The 16,338-nt window shown below is 36.5% G+C and overlaps 1 protein-coding gene across 1 annotated transcript in view; it reads right to left on the minus strand.

The window, feature by feature from the left end:
• Nucleotides 1–1,165: 1,165 nt before the first annotated feature.
• The window catches only part of LOC119583314 (chromatin-remodeling complex ATPase chain Iswi-like), a 22,375-nt gene continuing 7,202 nt past the window's right edge, over nt 1,166–16,338 (minus strand). Inside the window, 18 exon segments of the mRNA XM_037931789.1 lie at nt 1,166–2,426; nt 2,633–2,793; nt 3,027–3,188; nt 3,449–3,664; nt 4,009–4,122; nt 8,733–8,856; nt 9,120–9,229; nt 9,466–9,614; nt 9,866–10,004; nt 10,191–10,305; nt 10,467–10,681; nt 10,850–11,015; nt 11,203–11,381; nt 11,554–11,734; nt 11,967–12,073; nt 12,441–12,533; nt 12,535–12,583; nt 12,812–13,051. Coding sequence (XP_037787717.1) covers nt 2,192–2,426; nt 2,633–2,793; nt 3,027–3,188; nt 3,449–3,664; nt 4,009–4,122; nt 8,733–8,856; nt 9,120–9,229; nt 9,466–9,614; nt 9,866–10,004; nt 10,191–10,305; nt 10,467–10,681; nt 10,850–11,015; nt 11,203–11,381; nt 11,554–11,734; nt 11,967–12,073; nt 12,441–12,533; nt 12,535–12,583; nt 12,812–13,051 — 2,755 coding nt within the window. The 3' untranslated portion in view covers nt 1,166–2,191.

A 16,338-nucleotide genomic window follows, 5' to 3' on the forward strand; every position in this document is an offset into this window, starting at 1 on the left:
AAGAAGAGGAAGAAGAAGAGGAAGAAGAAGAGGAAGAAGAAGAGGAAGAAGAAGAGGAAGAAGAAGAGGAAGAAGAAGAGAGAAGAAGAAGAGGGAAGAAGAAGAAGAAGAAGAAGAGGAAGAAGAAGAGGAAGAAGAAGAGGAAAAGAGAGAAGAAGAGAGAAGAAGAAGAGGAAGAAGAAGAGGAAGAAGAGGGAAGAAGAAGAGAGAGAAGAAGAAGAGAGAAGAAGAAGAGGAGGAAGAAGAGGAGAAGAAGAGGAAGAAGAAGAGAGAAGAAGAGGGAGAAGAAGAAGAGGGAGAAGAAGAAGGAGAAGAAGAAGAAGAAGGAGAAGAAGGAAGAAGAAGGAGAAGAAGAAGAAGAAGGAGAAGAAGAAGCAGAAGAAGAAGAAGAAGAAGAAGAAGAAGAAGAAGAAGAAGAAGAAGAAGAAGAAGGAGAAGAAGGAGAAGAAGGAGAAGAAGAAGAAGAAGAAGAAGAAGAAGGAGAAGAAGGAGAAGGAGAAGGAGAAGGAGAAGGAGAAGGAGAAGAAGGAGAAGGAGAAGGAGGAGAAGGAGAAGGAGAAGAAGAAGAAGAAGAAGGAGAAGAAGAAGAAGAAGGAGGCTGTGAGAGAAAGGGGTGTATTCTGAAGGTCAAATAACAATGTGTGTGAATGATAAGGAATGTATAGAGTTGACAGCAAGCATTGAGGGGGAGGTATTAGTACCAGTATTTGGAGCCGTGATTAAAGGAGAGGTAGGACAGGAAAGCCAGAGAAGTCAGATTTAGATAGGCTAGTTGATGAAGGGGCACAGTCTTAATTTCCCTAATAAGGATACAAAATCTTATTGGCCAGAGTGAGCCTGAAATAGGCCTGTCCCTCAGGGTCCCCATAAGAGGTAAGGGTTTGGTGATTTATCAAGGGAATACCGATATCAGGCCTCCTGGAGGCCGTTCAGGACTGACACAAAGCCAGCTTTTCATCCTTTCAGCATGGATCTTTCACTTTAGGAAGTGGACAGAAGGAATGGAAGAAGAGAAGAAAAAGGGAAGACGAAGCAAAATAAGTTGAGGTGAAGGTTGAGGCCAAGGCAAGGGTGATCTCCTATATTGGGTCTAAGTCTCAGTCTCCTACAATACAATAGTTGTGTGTGTTATATGTATTTTTTTGTAGGGTTAAATGAAAACAAATTATCGTTCTTCTTTTATTACAAAATGACGAAAATACTAAATGTTAAATGAATAAAATTGTGGACATGTACACCGACCTCATCCATCTCTATGATACCTGTCATTGTGCGAAATATTAATACCTGCCTAAAGAATGTTATCCCTAAACTGCAAACATGAAGACAATTTTATGAAGAGCAATGTTCTCAACAGTGTAACCTTTGTCTAATGTGTTTGGAATGTAGTACTATCCTTTCCTTAAGAGGAACACACACACAGTGAAGAACTAAAGCACCTGCTATCATAGAAAACAGTTGTCAATCTAGGGTTGTCACTGAGCAAAGGGATTGTTCTTTGTTATCAGTATAATGTCAACTGAATTTGGTTTCCCAGTCTTTGGATCTGATGTACTTTTTTCCTGAGATTACAGATAAAGGCAGAAACAAAAATCAAATTAAAACTGTGATCCATCTCAACAGGAAATGATGACGATAGATTACACTTGCTGCTTCCCCTTAGTGAATTATGAATGGCCCTCAGCTTCTATCTACTTAAAATCAATTCTATATTACTACATAACATCAAAAACTAATTAAATATATATTAGTTACCGGTCACTTAATAGTCCAAATGACAAATTTCTTAGAAGGTAAGACATGTTTTATACCCATGCATCTGGGTAATAGAGCTTTTCTGGGGAAGTTACATTCATAAATGTAGGAAAATACATATTCCTTTTTCCTGTAAAGCTTGAGGAATGATGCACCTGTATGCCTATCACTTAATATCTGCTGAATTCACACTTCTCAATTTTTGTTTAAACGTATAAACAAATCTCTTCTATTCCTGCCTAAGGTAATCCAACCACATTGAATGTATTCCAGTACAAGAGAGTATCTGTCGTTTCATTTTAATTTTTGAAAAATCTTAAATCTCTACAAGCTTACTCATTCAACCCCAATACCCACCCCCCTCCAAATAGAAAAAAAATAAATAGATAAAAAAAGTACCTCCCCTTGACCCTATCCCCCTTTCCCCTCATTCCCCTTATTCTGCCACCTTCTTCTTTCTCCTCCCTCTGCCGTCCTGTGTGCCAATGCCTCTCTTCCCAGACTTTACATATAGTCCCTTAGGTCGGCCCTTCTTCCTCTCCGCCCGCTCTTTCTCCTCCAGTTCCTGGTTCTCGCGTTCAATCAGAGTAATGAGCGTGTTGCAACGACGCTGCAGTTCCAAAGCTGTTCTGCTCTTGATGAACCAATCAAAGCGGAACTGGGGTGCTGACCTATTAGAAAGAGATCAGAGTTTGAAGGTATCACATAGCAGGTGAAAATCTTCTAATTAATTAATTAGCAAGTCTAAGATCTCATGCTTATGTACTCTTACCTACACATATTCACACTTACTCAATTACATATACAACATACATACATTTCAAGCACATATGTATCATACATACATGCATATCGGTCTTAAATTCAATTTTCTTACCTTACAGCTGCTCGTAACTCCTCATAAACATTTTCTTTGTCAAAACCAAGCTTATGAAGCATACACACAAGGAATCTGTCTTCCTCCTCAGTATAATTTTTGCCCTTGTTGGTTCCATAAGAAATTCGCAATTGATGGAATGGTGCCCTGTATCGTGCCATCTGCAAGAGAGAGCCAAGTGAATTCCTCAATTTTTTCTGATTTGGTTAAAATTCAAAAACTGAATCCTACATAATTATCCATGATTTACTAACTAATGACAAAAAAAGACCATAAAAAAAAAATAAAAAAAAAAAAAACAGCAATCTTTTCATCTTCATGATAAAAAAGCCTACTATATCATACACCAATCTATATTTACATCAGAACATTTAATTTACGCCCACATCCTCACCTTAGCATCTAAAGCTTTCTTGATAGATGCTCTTCTCTGGATCTTAGCTTCTCCTCTCTCAATCTGCGCCAAGATGCGGTCGCAGTCTTGCAGCTCAGAACACCGTTCCCAGAACACGGCAGAGTATTCCATTACTTCCTCTGGCGTCTTCCCTTCCACTTCCTGTTTTAAGGGGGGAAGAGAGGAGATGAATGATGTCCATAGATTTTGGAGCAAGATATATGAGAAAGATATTGTAAAAGAAAATAAAAGATGGAAGCTATGAGGAATTTGAGGCGGACAAAAAAAAAATTTTTAATAAGGAAAGCAAACAACGACATTTTTAATAATTTCCTCAGTATCAGCTTAGGCTTACTTTCAATCAGAGTAATCAAAAGAAAAAGAAAAAAAATAATAATAATAACAACAACCATTATCTTTACCTTAGCAATGTTCTCAATATCATCACGGCCATACTTCTCATTCGCCTTAATAAACTGGTTGAAATCGCGCTTGCTCCAGTTGAGGAAACCCTGTGTCAGGAGCTGGTCCCTCTCCTCCATCTCCTCTTCTGTCACTGGTTCTGCTTCATCAATCTTCTTCTGCTCCTCCTTCTGAATGCGTGCTGCATCTGCCATGAACTCTGGATTTTTGGGTACCTATTTTGAAGGTGACAATAAACCAAATTACTGGATGACATAATGGATTGCTCACTCTATGAAGTTATGTTTTGCTACAAGTACACAAGATAAAGTTAGACATTTCAACAACTTTCATTAACCCATTCATAACGATGACATTCACATTATGGCAAAATTTTCACTGATGTCAGGTGACATCCAATCAATAACTCAGATTCAACAGTTGGGATAATCCCTCAGAAGCCCAGCTTGCCAAGAACAGTGGTGCACACTAGTACACCCAGCCTTGCCCAACACTATTTGAAATTTTATTTAAAAATCCTTGCCACACTGAATTATAACATTAAATAATGCAAACTAACCTTATAGCTGACAGTCTTGCGGTAATAATAGATCTCCTTATCAAGAAGCTCAAACAGCCTGGGGGGGAAGAACTGGAAGTCTTGTACCACTGGCTGCTTTGGGGGTCTCGGTGCCTGTCGGAAAGGAGGGGGAATTTTCATTTTTCAATTTTGAGTATGACCTGGAAGTGATGGCAAATTATCAGGATTCAGGCCACCATTCTTGATTCTGTCTATCATAAGGACCTAAGGTAAACTGACCTTTGAATAGGACTGAATTAATTCTTGAATTGCCAACTGTTACTCAAGCTAATTCATAACTTACCTATGCCTAACTAAGAAAAGAATCTCTGTGTACCCATGGCAATCTAATTTACGTATTCAATACTTTACTTTTTTGCTAAACAACAGATCAATAGAGGATTGAATTGAATCCTTAATCTTTACTATTACAAAGAGTATTTCAATCACAATAAAATTTTACTACAGAAATATATCCTATATTCCTTAAAACTGTCTAAAAAGGTTATTTTTGTTACACAGGAACAACCAACATACTCTGTTCTACATTACTTTTCTCTCCTACAAAACTTAGCAACCAAAAAGAAAAAAAGAAAAAAGAGGAGGATGGTTTATTAGTTATACAAGTTTTTTCTCAACCATTCCTCTCACACTGAAATAAAAGTGATATACAACACTAAGAGAATCTTTAATTAGTCAAAGGCAGACAACACTGGTTAGGTCTTATAAGTATACAGACCACAGCCACCTCTAAAATATTAATCAATTCTTTTTTTTAACAGACATGAAAACCAGCTGTAAACACACCACTCGCAGAAAACAAAGTCTCATTTCTCGGTGCACCAAATCTAAGATCTAAAAGGTTTAGTCAAACTTTACACAAATATAAGTTATAGGCTAGCCCAGCATTGTGACAAAATGGGCATTAAAAGGGGAGGGGAGGGAGGTCAAATAACAAGAGCATGTCAGGTTAGTATGTAAAAAATATATATAATAAAAATTGTAAATAAATAAGTAAAAAAAAAAAAAAAACCTGCACAAAGTCTACAAGCTATGGATCTGCTATATGTCTTATTAGCCAAACAACTGGGAAAAAAAATTGTTTGGGGTCTTTAGTCTCTCCTTGAGTGACAGTCTGGGCACAGGGAAGGATAATCCATAAGAAAAATTCTCAATGAAATACTAACTCCCCTGCACAAGTATCCATTTATAGTGAGAGGCAAACCCAGATATGATGTATGAATGATATATGTTCAAATATAAATGTTTTGTAATTGCCCTTTGGCTTTAAGTATAGCAAACTATCTTGACTTTCTACAACTTTCCTGCAGATTTCATTTCTTCAAGGTTATATATCAATACTGAAATAGGAAGAAAATCCTAGGTGCTTTCCATAAAAAGTTGCAGCAATTGTTTCATTAAAAAATATTCCTTGTTTACAATTGTAAAGAAATATTTTCAATTATATTTAACAAACTGTCCACTAGTTCCCTGCACATATAATATGTTTTCTTTTTAATCAAAACTCAACTCAAGAATCTAGAAATGCCTAAAAAATAAGATATAAAAATATAACAAACAAATAAATTAAACATGGAATAGTTGTATTCATGACTACATACATTCTTATGAAGTAATTCCTCAGAAAATGTGATATAATGAAGAGAAAAAACATTAAAATAACATTGTTTGTGTTTAGTGTACTTGATCTGGAACTGTTGTTATATCTGTAAAAAGAGAGCCTCTTTCACTCTCTGAAGACACTGCATATAAACACCTAACAGGACATTCACCACTTTTAAACTACTTTTTGAGAAAGAGAGGGAGTGAGGGAGGGAGGGAGGGAGGGAGGGAGAGGGAGAGGGAGAGGGAGAGGGAGAGGGAGGGAGAGAGAGAGAGAGAGAGAGAGAGAGAGAGAGAGAGAGAGAAGAGGAAGGGAGAGGAGGGAGGGAGGGAGAGGAGGAGAGAGGGTGGGAGGGGAGGGAGGGGGAGAGGGAGGGAGGGAGGGAGGAGGAGGGGAGGGAGGGAGGAGGGAGGGACGGAGGGAAGGGAGGGAGAGGGAGGGGAGGAGAGGGAGAGGAGAGAGAGAAGGAGGAGAGGGAGAGGGAGGGAGAGGAGAGAGGGAGAGGGAGAGGAGAGAGAGAGGAGAGGGAGAGGGAGAGGAGAGAGAGGAGAGGGAGAGAGAGAGGGAGAGGGAGAGGGAGAGGAGGAGAGAGAGAGAGAGAGAGAGAGAGAGAGAGAGAGAGAGAGAGACAGACAGACAGACAGACAGAGAGAAACATACCTACGTAAACAAAAACTCAAAACCCAATGCTTTATTTCCATAATCTTTCTCGCTATTACAGATAACAGATTACGGAACTGACTACAAAAATCATGAAATCTTGTCCAAAACCCAGTGAAACCCATGAAAAGAGCCTTCCCTGTGGTCACTAGTCAGTGTACACCCAAGCCCGAAACATGCTCTAGAAGCGGAAAACAATATAAGCAAATGTGGTAGCTAGTAACACAAGAGCCTGTGAGGCCTACTTACACCTCTCCAATTGGGCTGAAGAGGAAATTTACAGAATTGTTACAATACAAGGAAAAAACAAAATGCAGAAGATTGATGTGCTGGCACTTTTTTTTTTTTTTTTTTTTTTTTTTTTTTTAATATGTCCTAACTCCTTAGTTTTGCTTTCTTTTCCCTGGCTCTCATTCTGCAGAGACAGAGTTGTGGTAAGTATGTGTTAAACCTATGTAGCATAGTCACTTTCTCTATCTTTATTAAATATCCATTCATCAATAAGATAACTATGAGGACATAATTATGAAAGTGAGTTTAGTATTACAAAAAAATGGCAAGGGCATCGGACTGACAACTACAATTACAATGACAATGATGACGATCATAACTGATGCTGATGACAACAATGATAACTGGAAGATACTGATGACGACATTGATAATTGATGATGATAACAGATAACTGATGACAATGATGGATGATTACTATGGCAACAACAACAACATCAACTAAGACAGCAACAACAACGGCATTGACACAATACTGACAATAATGAGGACAACAAAATGTTGACAATGACATAAATAACAAAAAATGGGGACAATGGTGATGTGGGTGATGATGAAAATCATGACAACTGACAATGACAATGACAACAAGAAAACCATCTACCATGATGGCAATAACAAGAGACAAGATTAACAAAATGACAAGAAAAGAAACAAAACATGTACAAAAGAAATTCAAAAATCTAAATATCAATGACAATTCCAATAACAATGACTGAGGCACATGTAGACATCATTCCATACTATTTTTGCATCTAATAGTGTGACTGAAATGTGGGGGGGGAAAATAAACTGTTTCATTTTCACCTATGAATAAAACCTATGCACACAGCAAATATATTGTGAAGTAAATAAACTAAGAAACACCAAAGTATAGCTCCTATCCTAAAATAGATTAAACATTCTTCACAATATTTGTATCTCCTGAAAAAAGGAAACAATATCTTAACATGAATTACAAATTTCAGAAATAATGCATGATCGTAGGGAAAATATAGTTCATGCACAAAAACACTATAACCTACCCTGACTGCTTCAAGAAAAGGAAGTGGCTAACAATCAACATCCGTTTCCTACATAATTTTCATGTTACAGAAAGTTTGTAACAATTGTTGCACATTTGTTACAAAACTGATGTTGATTTGCCACACAGGTAATCTGCTAATATTGCAAAAAAGGATGGAAAGTAATACTCAAATGAAATGTTTGCAAACTCAGTGTTTACAAAATATCTCAATGACTGACTTTAATCTGTGTAGAGTTTACATCAGCCAACCATGTACATGTCATAAACACACATAAGGAATAACTTGGTACTCTGGAACATACCCAGGTTTAATGTTATATATAACAAATAGACCTTGCTCACAATCAGAAAACCCTCAGAATTATCCCATTTCTACACAAAAAAGACTGCAAATAAACTGAAATGAATCATTAATAACCATATAAAATAACCTTTAAATAAAATTAGATATCTAACATTTAACAGAATAAAACAAATATTATGAAAAAAATGAAGCAAGCAAGAATCAAAATTCATTGCAAGTCAACACCTTTATTGACTCTTCACCGCCAGGTGGGATGTACGTACATGCCACAGCATGCCTGGACTCTATTCCAGGTGCCATGGTGCACTGGTCCTGTTTTCCAGGGGCATGTACGATCATGCCGCACACACTATGGTGCCGACACATCGCCCGGTGGCAAGGGCCTGGGCCATTACGAATACAGCTCAGAAGGGATGGCTTACATATCAGGAAACCACCCAGCGGCAATAGGTTAAGTGAACATACTAATTCAATCCCATATCAACCCTTTTGCATTCCTACCTTCTCCTATTCCTCCTCTTCCTCCTCCTTCCCCATATTCTCCTCTTTTCCCTCCTTAAACCCCTTGCTCCTTTCTCTCTTACTTCCATCACTTCCACCTCTTCCATCTCCATCTGTTCCACCTCCATCCCCCTCTCCCCACATATTCCCTCCTCCTCCCTCTTCAATCCCTCTTCCCCTCTTCCACCTCCTCTACTTCTTTGTCCTTCTCCTTTTCTCTAACCCCCAACCCCAACCCCCCTCCCCCCCCTACAGCCATTTTCCCTTTCCTCTCTGCCCCTCAATGCAAAACAAAACAAGGATCTGCTCTAGACATACCTTAGGCGCCTTTGGCTCAGATACACGCAGAGCTTCCCTGAAATAGGCATCAACTGCGTAATTAGCCTTCCGCTCTCTCTTGGGTGGTTCAATCCACATCCCAACAATGGCTTTTTGCTTGTTCCTGAAAGAGAAAATCAATGAAGATTTTTTTTTTTTATGTATGACTAATGTATCTATAAATTTCTATCTACATATTTTCCAATAAGCACTTATATATTTTCCTCTAAAAATGTATTTACTCATATAAGCTTCTCTATAGTATGGTATTTACATACACCTATTTGTAATTGCATATGCTTTTGTGTGTATGTATAGGTGTATGTACCATAATTGTTTATATAATTATAAGATTGCCAATAGCTATTGCCTGCCATCCCTCATTACCTGTAGTCTTCACCCTCAAACTGATACACAGAGTTGGTGGGAACATCCAATGTGAACTGGCGGAGCGACGATTCTCCCATAGACTCCAACTTCTTGTTGAGCTCCTCTGTCTAATGAGTTTGGAAGAGAAACATGGGCAATTTAATTCAGCACTCGTTCATCTAACCATTACTAAGATGCCACTGCTAAATCATCACTTAATACCAATATCATGAATTGTGAGAATTAAATTTTTTTTCAATAAAATCGTAATCCTACCCAAAGGTAACATTACTGCTCAATGCTCCTTTATCCTTATTAAATATAAAGTTTTGCAAACTCAATACAATTACAAAGTCACTCATACCTTCTCTTCTCCCCTGCCAAGAATAACATCAATATCTTCATCAGTGAACTCATCATCCTTCCCTTTAAACACTTCATTGGCTCCGTGACGAATCATGGCTAACATCTCATCCTTGGCAAGGGCATTAGACTTGTTGTCCATCAAGCGACCTGTATGACCAAAGATATTAATAACACTGATCCCTCCGTCACTGCACATTTTACTCCTATTTATGTACATACCTAATGATTTTATTTATATGCTGTGCCCTAATTATAATCAAAACAGCAATCATTCATCAACATTATCACTACCTCAGCTATGCCCCATGCCTATCTAACATTACATGTAACCCCCTGTTGAAGCCCAAAACAATTGAACATAAATCAATGCTAACATCCCTAGGTCTGAGCCTCCTTACCTTGTTGGATAACCATCTTGTCAAGACGCAGCTTCACCTCAGCACGTTCCACAAGCTTCTCTTCCATGGAGTTCTCCTGGATGAACCTGAATACCTTCACCTGCTTCTTCTGGCCAATACGATGGGCTCTGTCCATAGCCTGAGAGGGAGTGGAGTAATAATTGTAGTAATAAATGTTAAAAACAAAGCAAAGTATAAAAAATACATAAATCAAATAATAATAATTTACATTTTTTTTTTACAATAAACTGAACAGTAGTAACAAGTTTATGACATGAGGGGAAAAAGAAAAAAAAAAATAATATAAAACATCAGCCATACAAACCTGCAAGTCCATCTGTGGATTCCAATCAGAATCGTACAAGATGACAATATCAGCTGTGGCCAAGTTAATACCGAGGCCACCAGCACGAGTTGACAACATGAAGATGAACTTCTTCCTGTTAGAAAAAAACGTTTCGATTACTCAGTAAACTGCAGCATAAAAATATGTTACATTCAGATTCTAAGCCTATATATATTATTTTTCTCATCTATAAGTAATCTGTTATGTACTCAATGTAGTAAATAACACAAAAGCAGCAGAGTTTTTAAAACTTACGAATCAGGTTCGTTGAATTCATCAATCTGCCTCTGCCTGTCTTCATGGGAGGTCTGACCATCAATGCGGCAGTATGAGTATTTACGCCACACACAATAATCCTCCAGAATGTCCAACATACGAGTCATCTGCGAGAAGAGGAGCACACGAGACCCCATCTCCAGGAGCTTCGGCAACAGCTTATCCAGAACAATCATCTTACCTGAATTCTCTACCTATTTTAAAAGGGAAATTATATTTTTTTTTAGTCTTGAGTGATTATAAGTACATGCTAAAACCAATTATAAACTGATAACAACAGCCATGACTCTCTAATCACATTGACAGATTAAAGAAAAAAGAAAATAGCATAAGCAAAAAATTGAGAATGTCTTCAAACCTACAAGATGGTAATCAGTGGTGTACGGTGGGCCAGGCTCAGCACCATCAAAGAGATACACGTGGTTGCAACATTTACGCAACTGCATGAGAATATTCTGCAGTCGCATCTTCTCTGTGCGTCCAGCACCATTCACAATGTCAATATCTTTCATCAGGATCTTGGTGTACCTATAATCAAATTAATATCTTAATGCATATTCTTGATATTCTGGCTTGACTAATTGGCTATCTATTAACTAGCAGCCTTAATTTAGTACAACAGTATGAACCAAATTCATATTCATCACTTCATATGAACCATCAATACTTCGCCCAAAAATAAAACACCATCAATTATTTACTGCCTGTTACATACCATTCACGCTGCATCTTGGAAAGCTGGATATACACCTTCGTCTCCTTCTTGGGCAGCAGCCTCTTTTCTACATCTGACTTCAACCGACGAAGCAAGAAGGGGCGCAGGACAGCATGAAGACGTTCCACCAGGGACTGATCACCCAGGCAGCTGTTTGTGTTGAACCAGGCATCAAAGTCCTGAGAAAATATAACAATTAATCAGAAGAAACTAACAAAAATCCAATGCACCAAGTCACCAATTATACCCACTTGTGACCATAACTGATTTATATTATAATCAAAATTCTAACACATTTTTTAACATTTAAGTGCATTGCTTATCAATAAAAACATGTTCAAAATTGCTTACCTCAGAAGAGCTGAAGACCTCTGGCAACAAGAAGTTAAGCAGAGCCCAGAGTTCATGAAGGTTATTTTGCAACGGTGTGCCAGTCAAGAGGAGGCGATTAGTGGTACGGAACTCTCGCACAATTTCAGAAAGTTTACTCTTTTCATTCTTGATACGGTGAGCCTCATCGATCACCATGTATCTGAAAGTAAAAGTTAGTCATTATATTTCATATTGCTATTGATGAATCAAGTATTTATTATACATGTTTATTACAGATAAGACAGGCTATATCACATTATACATCATGATTCACAAAATCCTACATGAAGAAATGAGACAGGTCTTTAACAAATTTTAGGGTCAGTTAATTTTTTTTTTTTTGAAACCAGGAAAAATCCTTCTTTTTTCATCCTTAACTCAAGCCTACTGACCTCCAGTTGAATTTCTTGAAGACTGACTTCTCGCGGATACACATTTCATACGAGGTGATGCATACATCCCACTCTCCTGGCATCATTACTTCACGGATGAACGTTGCCTGTGATACAAATACAGTATTTCTATAAGGTACTGGCATATCCTTTGCTAATTACCAATATAGACTCAAACAATAATATACACACTTAACAACATTCTAATATCATCTGTAAATATCTAGTCTAAAGAGGAAAGAACAGAGACACAAAAATATATGCACTTAAATCTAATACTTTAGTACATTACATTAGAAATGAAACACAGATGCACAACCATACAAATACCAATACATTAGTATTATTTTTTTTCCCCCCAAAGAAATCTATAGATAACCAAACAGAAAACACAAGCACCAATATACAAACTTTCCTCATGTAAAGCTCTGCACATTCATAAAAATTCCAATTAACCCAGACAGTAGTACTAACCCTCGTCTCTTGGTCACCAATGAGGCACACAGCACGCAGAGAGGGGCACCACCTTTTGAATTCATTCTCCCAATTCCGTAATGTTGACTTTGGGCACGATGACCATGTGTGGTCCGGGGATGTTTCGGAAATGCTTCATGTAACTGTTTGAAAGGAGACCATTAACATAGAACATTTTGGTAAATGCATCAAACTATTGGGTTTGGGGACATCACACTCTAGTGTTTGAGGATAAACTTTATTATCCAACATAATATAAAAACAATCCCCTTTCAAAGCAAATATTCAATGCAGAAAACTTTTTACAATCTCAATAAAAAAATGCATACATAAAAATCTAATTTAATACCTAAAAATATCTAATACTTTACCCAAGGAGAGAGATAGTTTGCAATGTCTTTCCAAGACCCATCTCATCAGCGAGGATACCATTGATACCATTCTCGTAGAGGTCAATCATCCAGTTCAGACCACGGATCTGGTAGTCGCGCATAGTACCATTGATGACATAGCTGGGGCTCTCCTCAAAGCGTGTAATGACCTTAGCGTACTTGTTGGACTCGGCTAGCAGCTCCTCATCCTCCTCCTGTTCTGTCATGCGGTGGCGGTGGCTACAAGGGAGAGCGAAAGTGAAAATTTTCTTTGTTTGCATGAGAAAATGCACAAATACAGAGGCAGAGACAGAAGCAAAATATTTTTTCTTCTTCTAAATTAGGATCAAAACATAGGATAACAAATGACATATATAGTGTTGGCCATTGCATCGCTGCAGCCCTTCTGCAATGTGGGTAGTTCTGATACATTCCCTTCATTATCATACTGTAGTGGAGTTCAAATCAGGAATAAAATATAATGATAAAAAAAGGTATAAGATCAATGAATAATGATTTTTAAAAAAATAAATGTAAATACTGGAAATAAGGACACCACTGAAATGTCATGAATTTTTAATGATGGTCACGGTCTACTGCTAGGTATAGCCAGAGTCCATAAATAACAAAACTAACTCAAAAATCAACTGATTAACTAAAAATGTTAATACTTATACTGACACTGATGATAGTTGATAGATAATAGATGATTGATGGCTGATGATGATTATTATTGAAGATGATGATGATGATGATTATTGATGATGATGATGATGATGATGATGATGATGATGATGATGATGATGATGATGATGATGATGATGATGATGATAATGATGATGATGATGATGATGATGATGAATTATTGATGATGATGTGATGAGTTTATTGATGATGATGATTATTGATGATATGATGTGATGATGATGAGATGATGATGATGTGATGAGGAGATGATGAGTGTGAGGTGAGGTGATGGTGATGGTGAGGGAGAGGGATGGTGAGGGGTGATGGTGATGGTGATGGTGATGTGATGATGATAATAATGATCAGTGATGATCAGATGATCAGACATCATCATCTCTATGACCTGAGGATTGTGATCAGAGGTGATGAGGTGTTGCTGGATGGTGGTGAAATGATTTAAAAATTTAAAACCAATGATAATCATAACCATAATAATAAATACAAAAATAATCATAATAATATTCATGAAAATAACTTCAACAATAATGGTAATCTTACCTATAATAATCATCATAATAATAACAATAATTACCATATCAAGAATACCAATCATAATAAAAAATAATCCCCCCCCAATAAAAAAAAATAAGACAACCCAACCAATAAAAACAACCCCAATAACCACAAAAACCCGAATAACAGTCCACCCTTTACCGTCAGACGAAAGGCAAAAAACAAAAAACGTATTCCCCAAACCCCCAACACCCAAAAAAAAAAAAAAAAAAAGAGAGACCCCGGGGCAAGGGGGCCAGGCAAGAAGGAAGAGAAGAGCCCACGACACAAATTACAGAGCACAGCCGGGGGGAACCCCACGGGTCCAACCGGTTTTTTGGGGTAGAGCGAACACAAAAAAGGAGGGGCACGCGGGGCCCCCCCCAACCAAACCCCGATGCGGGGGGGGCCCCAAAAACAAGCAAAAAGGAAAGGGGGAAAAAAAAAAACCCGACCCGGGAAAGCAAATACAATACAACGAAACAGGGGAACAAAAAAAAAGGAAAAAAGGGAAAGAGGATAAAGTTTTTTAAAAGATTTAAAAAAAAAAAGGGGGGGGGTGTTGTTTTTTGGGGGGGGGTGGGGGGGGGGTGCGGGTGGGGGCGTGGCGGTGCGGGGGGGGGGGGGGGGGGGGGGGGGGTTTTTTGGGGGGGGGGCGGGGGGGGGGGGGGGGGGGGGGGGGGGGGGGTAAAGGGGGAAAAAGAAAGAATAAGGAAAAAAAAAGAAAAAAAAAAAAATAAAATTAAAAACTAAAAATAAAAAAAAAAAACAAAAAAAAAAAAAAATAACAAAAAAATTTTAAAAAAAAACCAAAAAAAAAAAAAAAAAAAATAAAAGAAAAAAAAAAAATATATAAATTTGGGGAAAGGAAAAAAAAAAAAAAAAAAAAATAAAAAAAGTTTAAAAAGAATAAAAAAAAAAAATTTAAAAAAAAAATAAAAAAAAAAAAACCCCCTTTAAAAAAAAAAAAAAAAAAAAAAAAAAAATTTTTTAAAATTTAAAAAATTAAAAAAAAAAAAAAGTATAAAATTTAAAAATTAAAAAAAACTATTAAAATTTTAAATAAAAAAAATATTAAAAAATTAAATTTGGAAAATATTAATTTATATTTTATATAATTTTTAAATATTATATATATTTAAAATTTTTTTATAAAATTTATTAAAATATATTTAAAATTTTAAAAAATTTTATTATAAATTTTTTTATTTTTTTATATTAATTTTTTTATTAAATTTAAAAAAAAAAAAAAAAAAAAATTTTAAAATTTAAAAAAGAAATATAAAAAATACTAAAAAAAAGTTTTAAAAACAAAAACCAAATCCCCTTTTTTCAAAAAAAAAAAAAAAAAAAACTTTCAAAAAAAAAAAAAAAAAAAACTTTTTTTTTTTTTTTTTTTTTTTTTTTTTTTTTTTTTTTTTTTTTTTTTTTTTTTTTTTTTTTTTTTTTTATAAAAAAAAATAAATAAACTAGGCCAACAACCCAACCCCCCACCAACCCACACCCCCGACCCCAACAAACCCCCAACTCACAAAAAAACCCCCACCCCCACACCCCCCGCCCCCCCACAACCACAAAAAACCCCCCCGCCCCCGCACCACGCCCCCACGCACCCACACACCCCCACACACACCCAAAAAACAACCCACACCAACCTTTTCCCCTCATACTTTAAAAGCGATAAAACCTACTATAGCAAAATTATTATACCTGTTTTTTTAAATTACTGTTATCTGTATGTATATGGATATATATAAGCATATTCATGGAATCAGTGTAATATTTATATTTATATACCCATATGTACTTTTACTGACGTTAAGTTTTTAGTCGGCACTACAGCACTCTAGTAGTGGTTGGCGGAGGGATCCAGAACGAAATAGTCAATCCTGTTTTAGTAGTTCTAGCTCTAGACCTAGAAAGAAACCAGGATTGGACCCAAGTAGGTTTCACAAGGCTAGATGCTCTGTAATTTGTAGATAACGTGGTTCTCTTCTCTTCCTTCATTAGCCTGGCAGAAAAGAAGTCTCTTTTTTTTTTTTTTTTTTTTTTTTTTAAATTGGGAAAATTTGGGATTGGTTTTTAGTTTTGTTGTTTTTTTGTTGGTTGGTGTGGGTTGGGTGTTATTTTTGGGGGTTTTTTGTTTTTTATTTTGGGGGTTATTTTTTTTAATTATTGGGTTTTTTTTGGGTTAATTTTATTTTTTATTTTGTTTTTTTATTATTATTATTTGAAATTTTTTTTATTTTTTGAAATTTTTTTTAATTATTTTTTATTAATTATGATAA

Source organism: Penaeus monodon, chromosome 2, assembly GCF_015228065.2.
Source record: "Penaeus monodon isolate SGIC_2016 chromosome 2, NSTDA_Pmon_1, whole genome shotgun sequence".
Lineage (NCBI taxonomy): Eukaryota > Metazoa > Arthropoda > Malacostraca > Decapoda > Penaeidae > Penaeus > Penaeus monodon.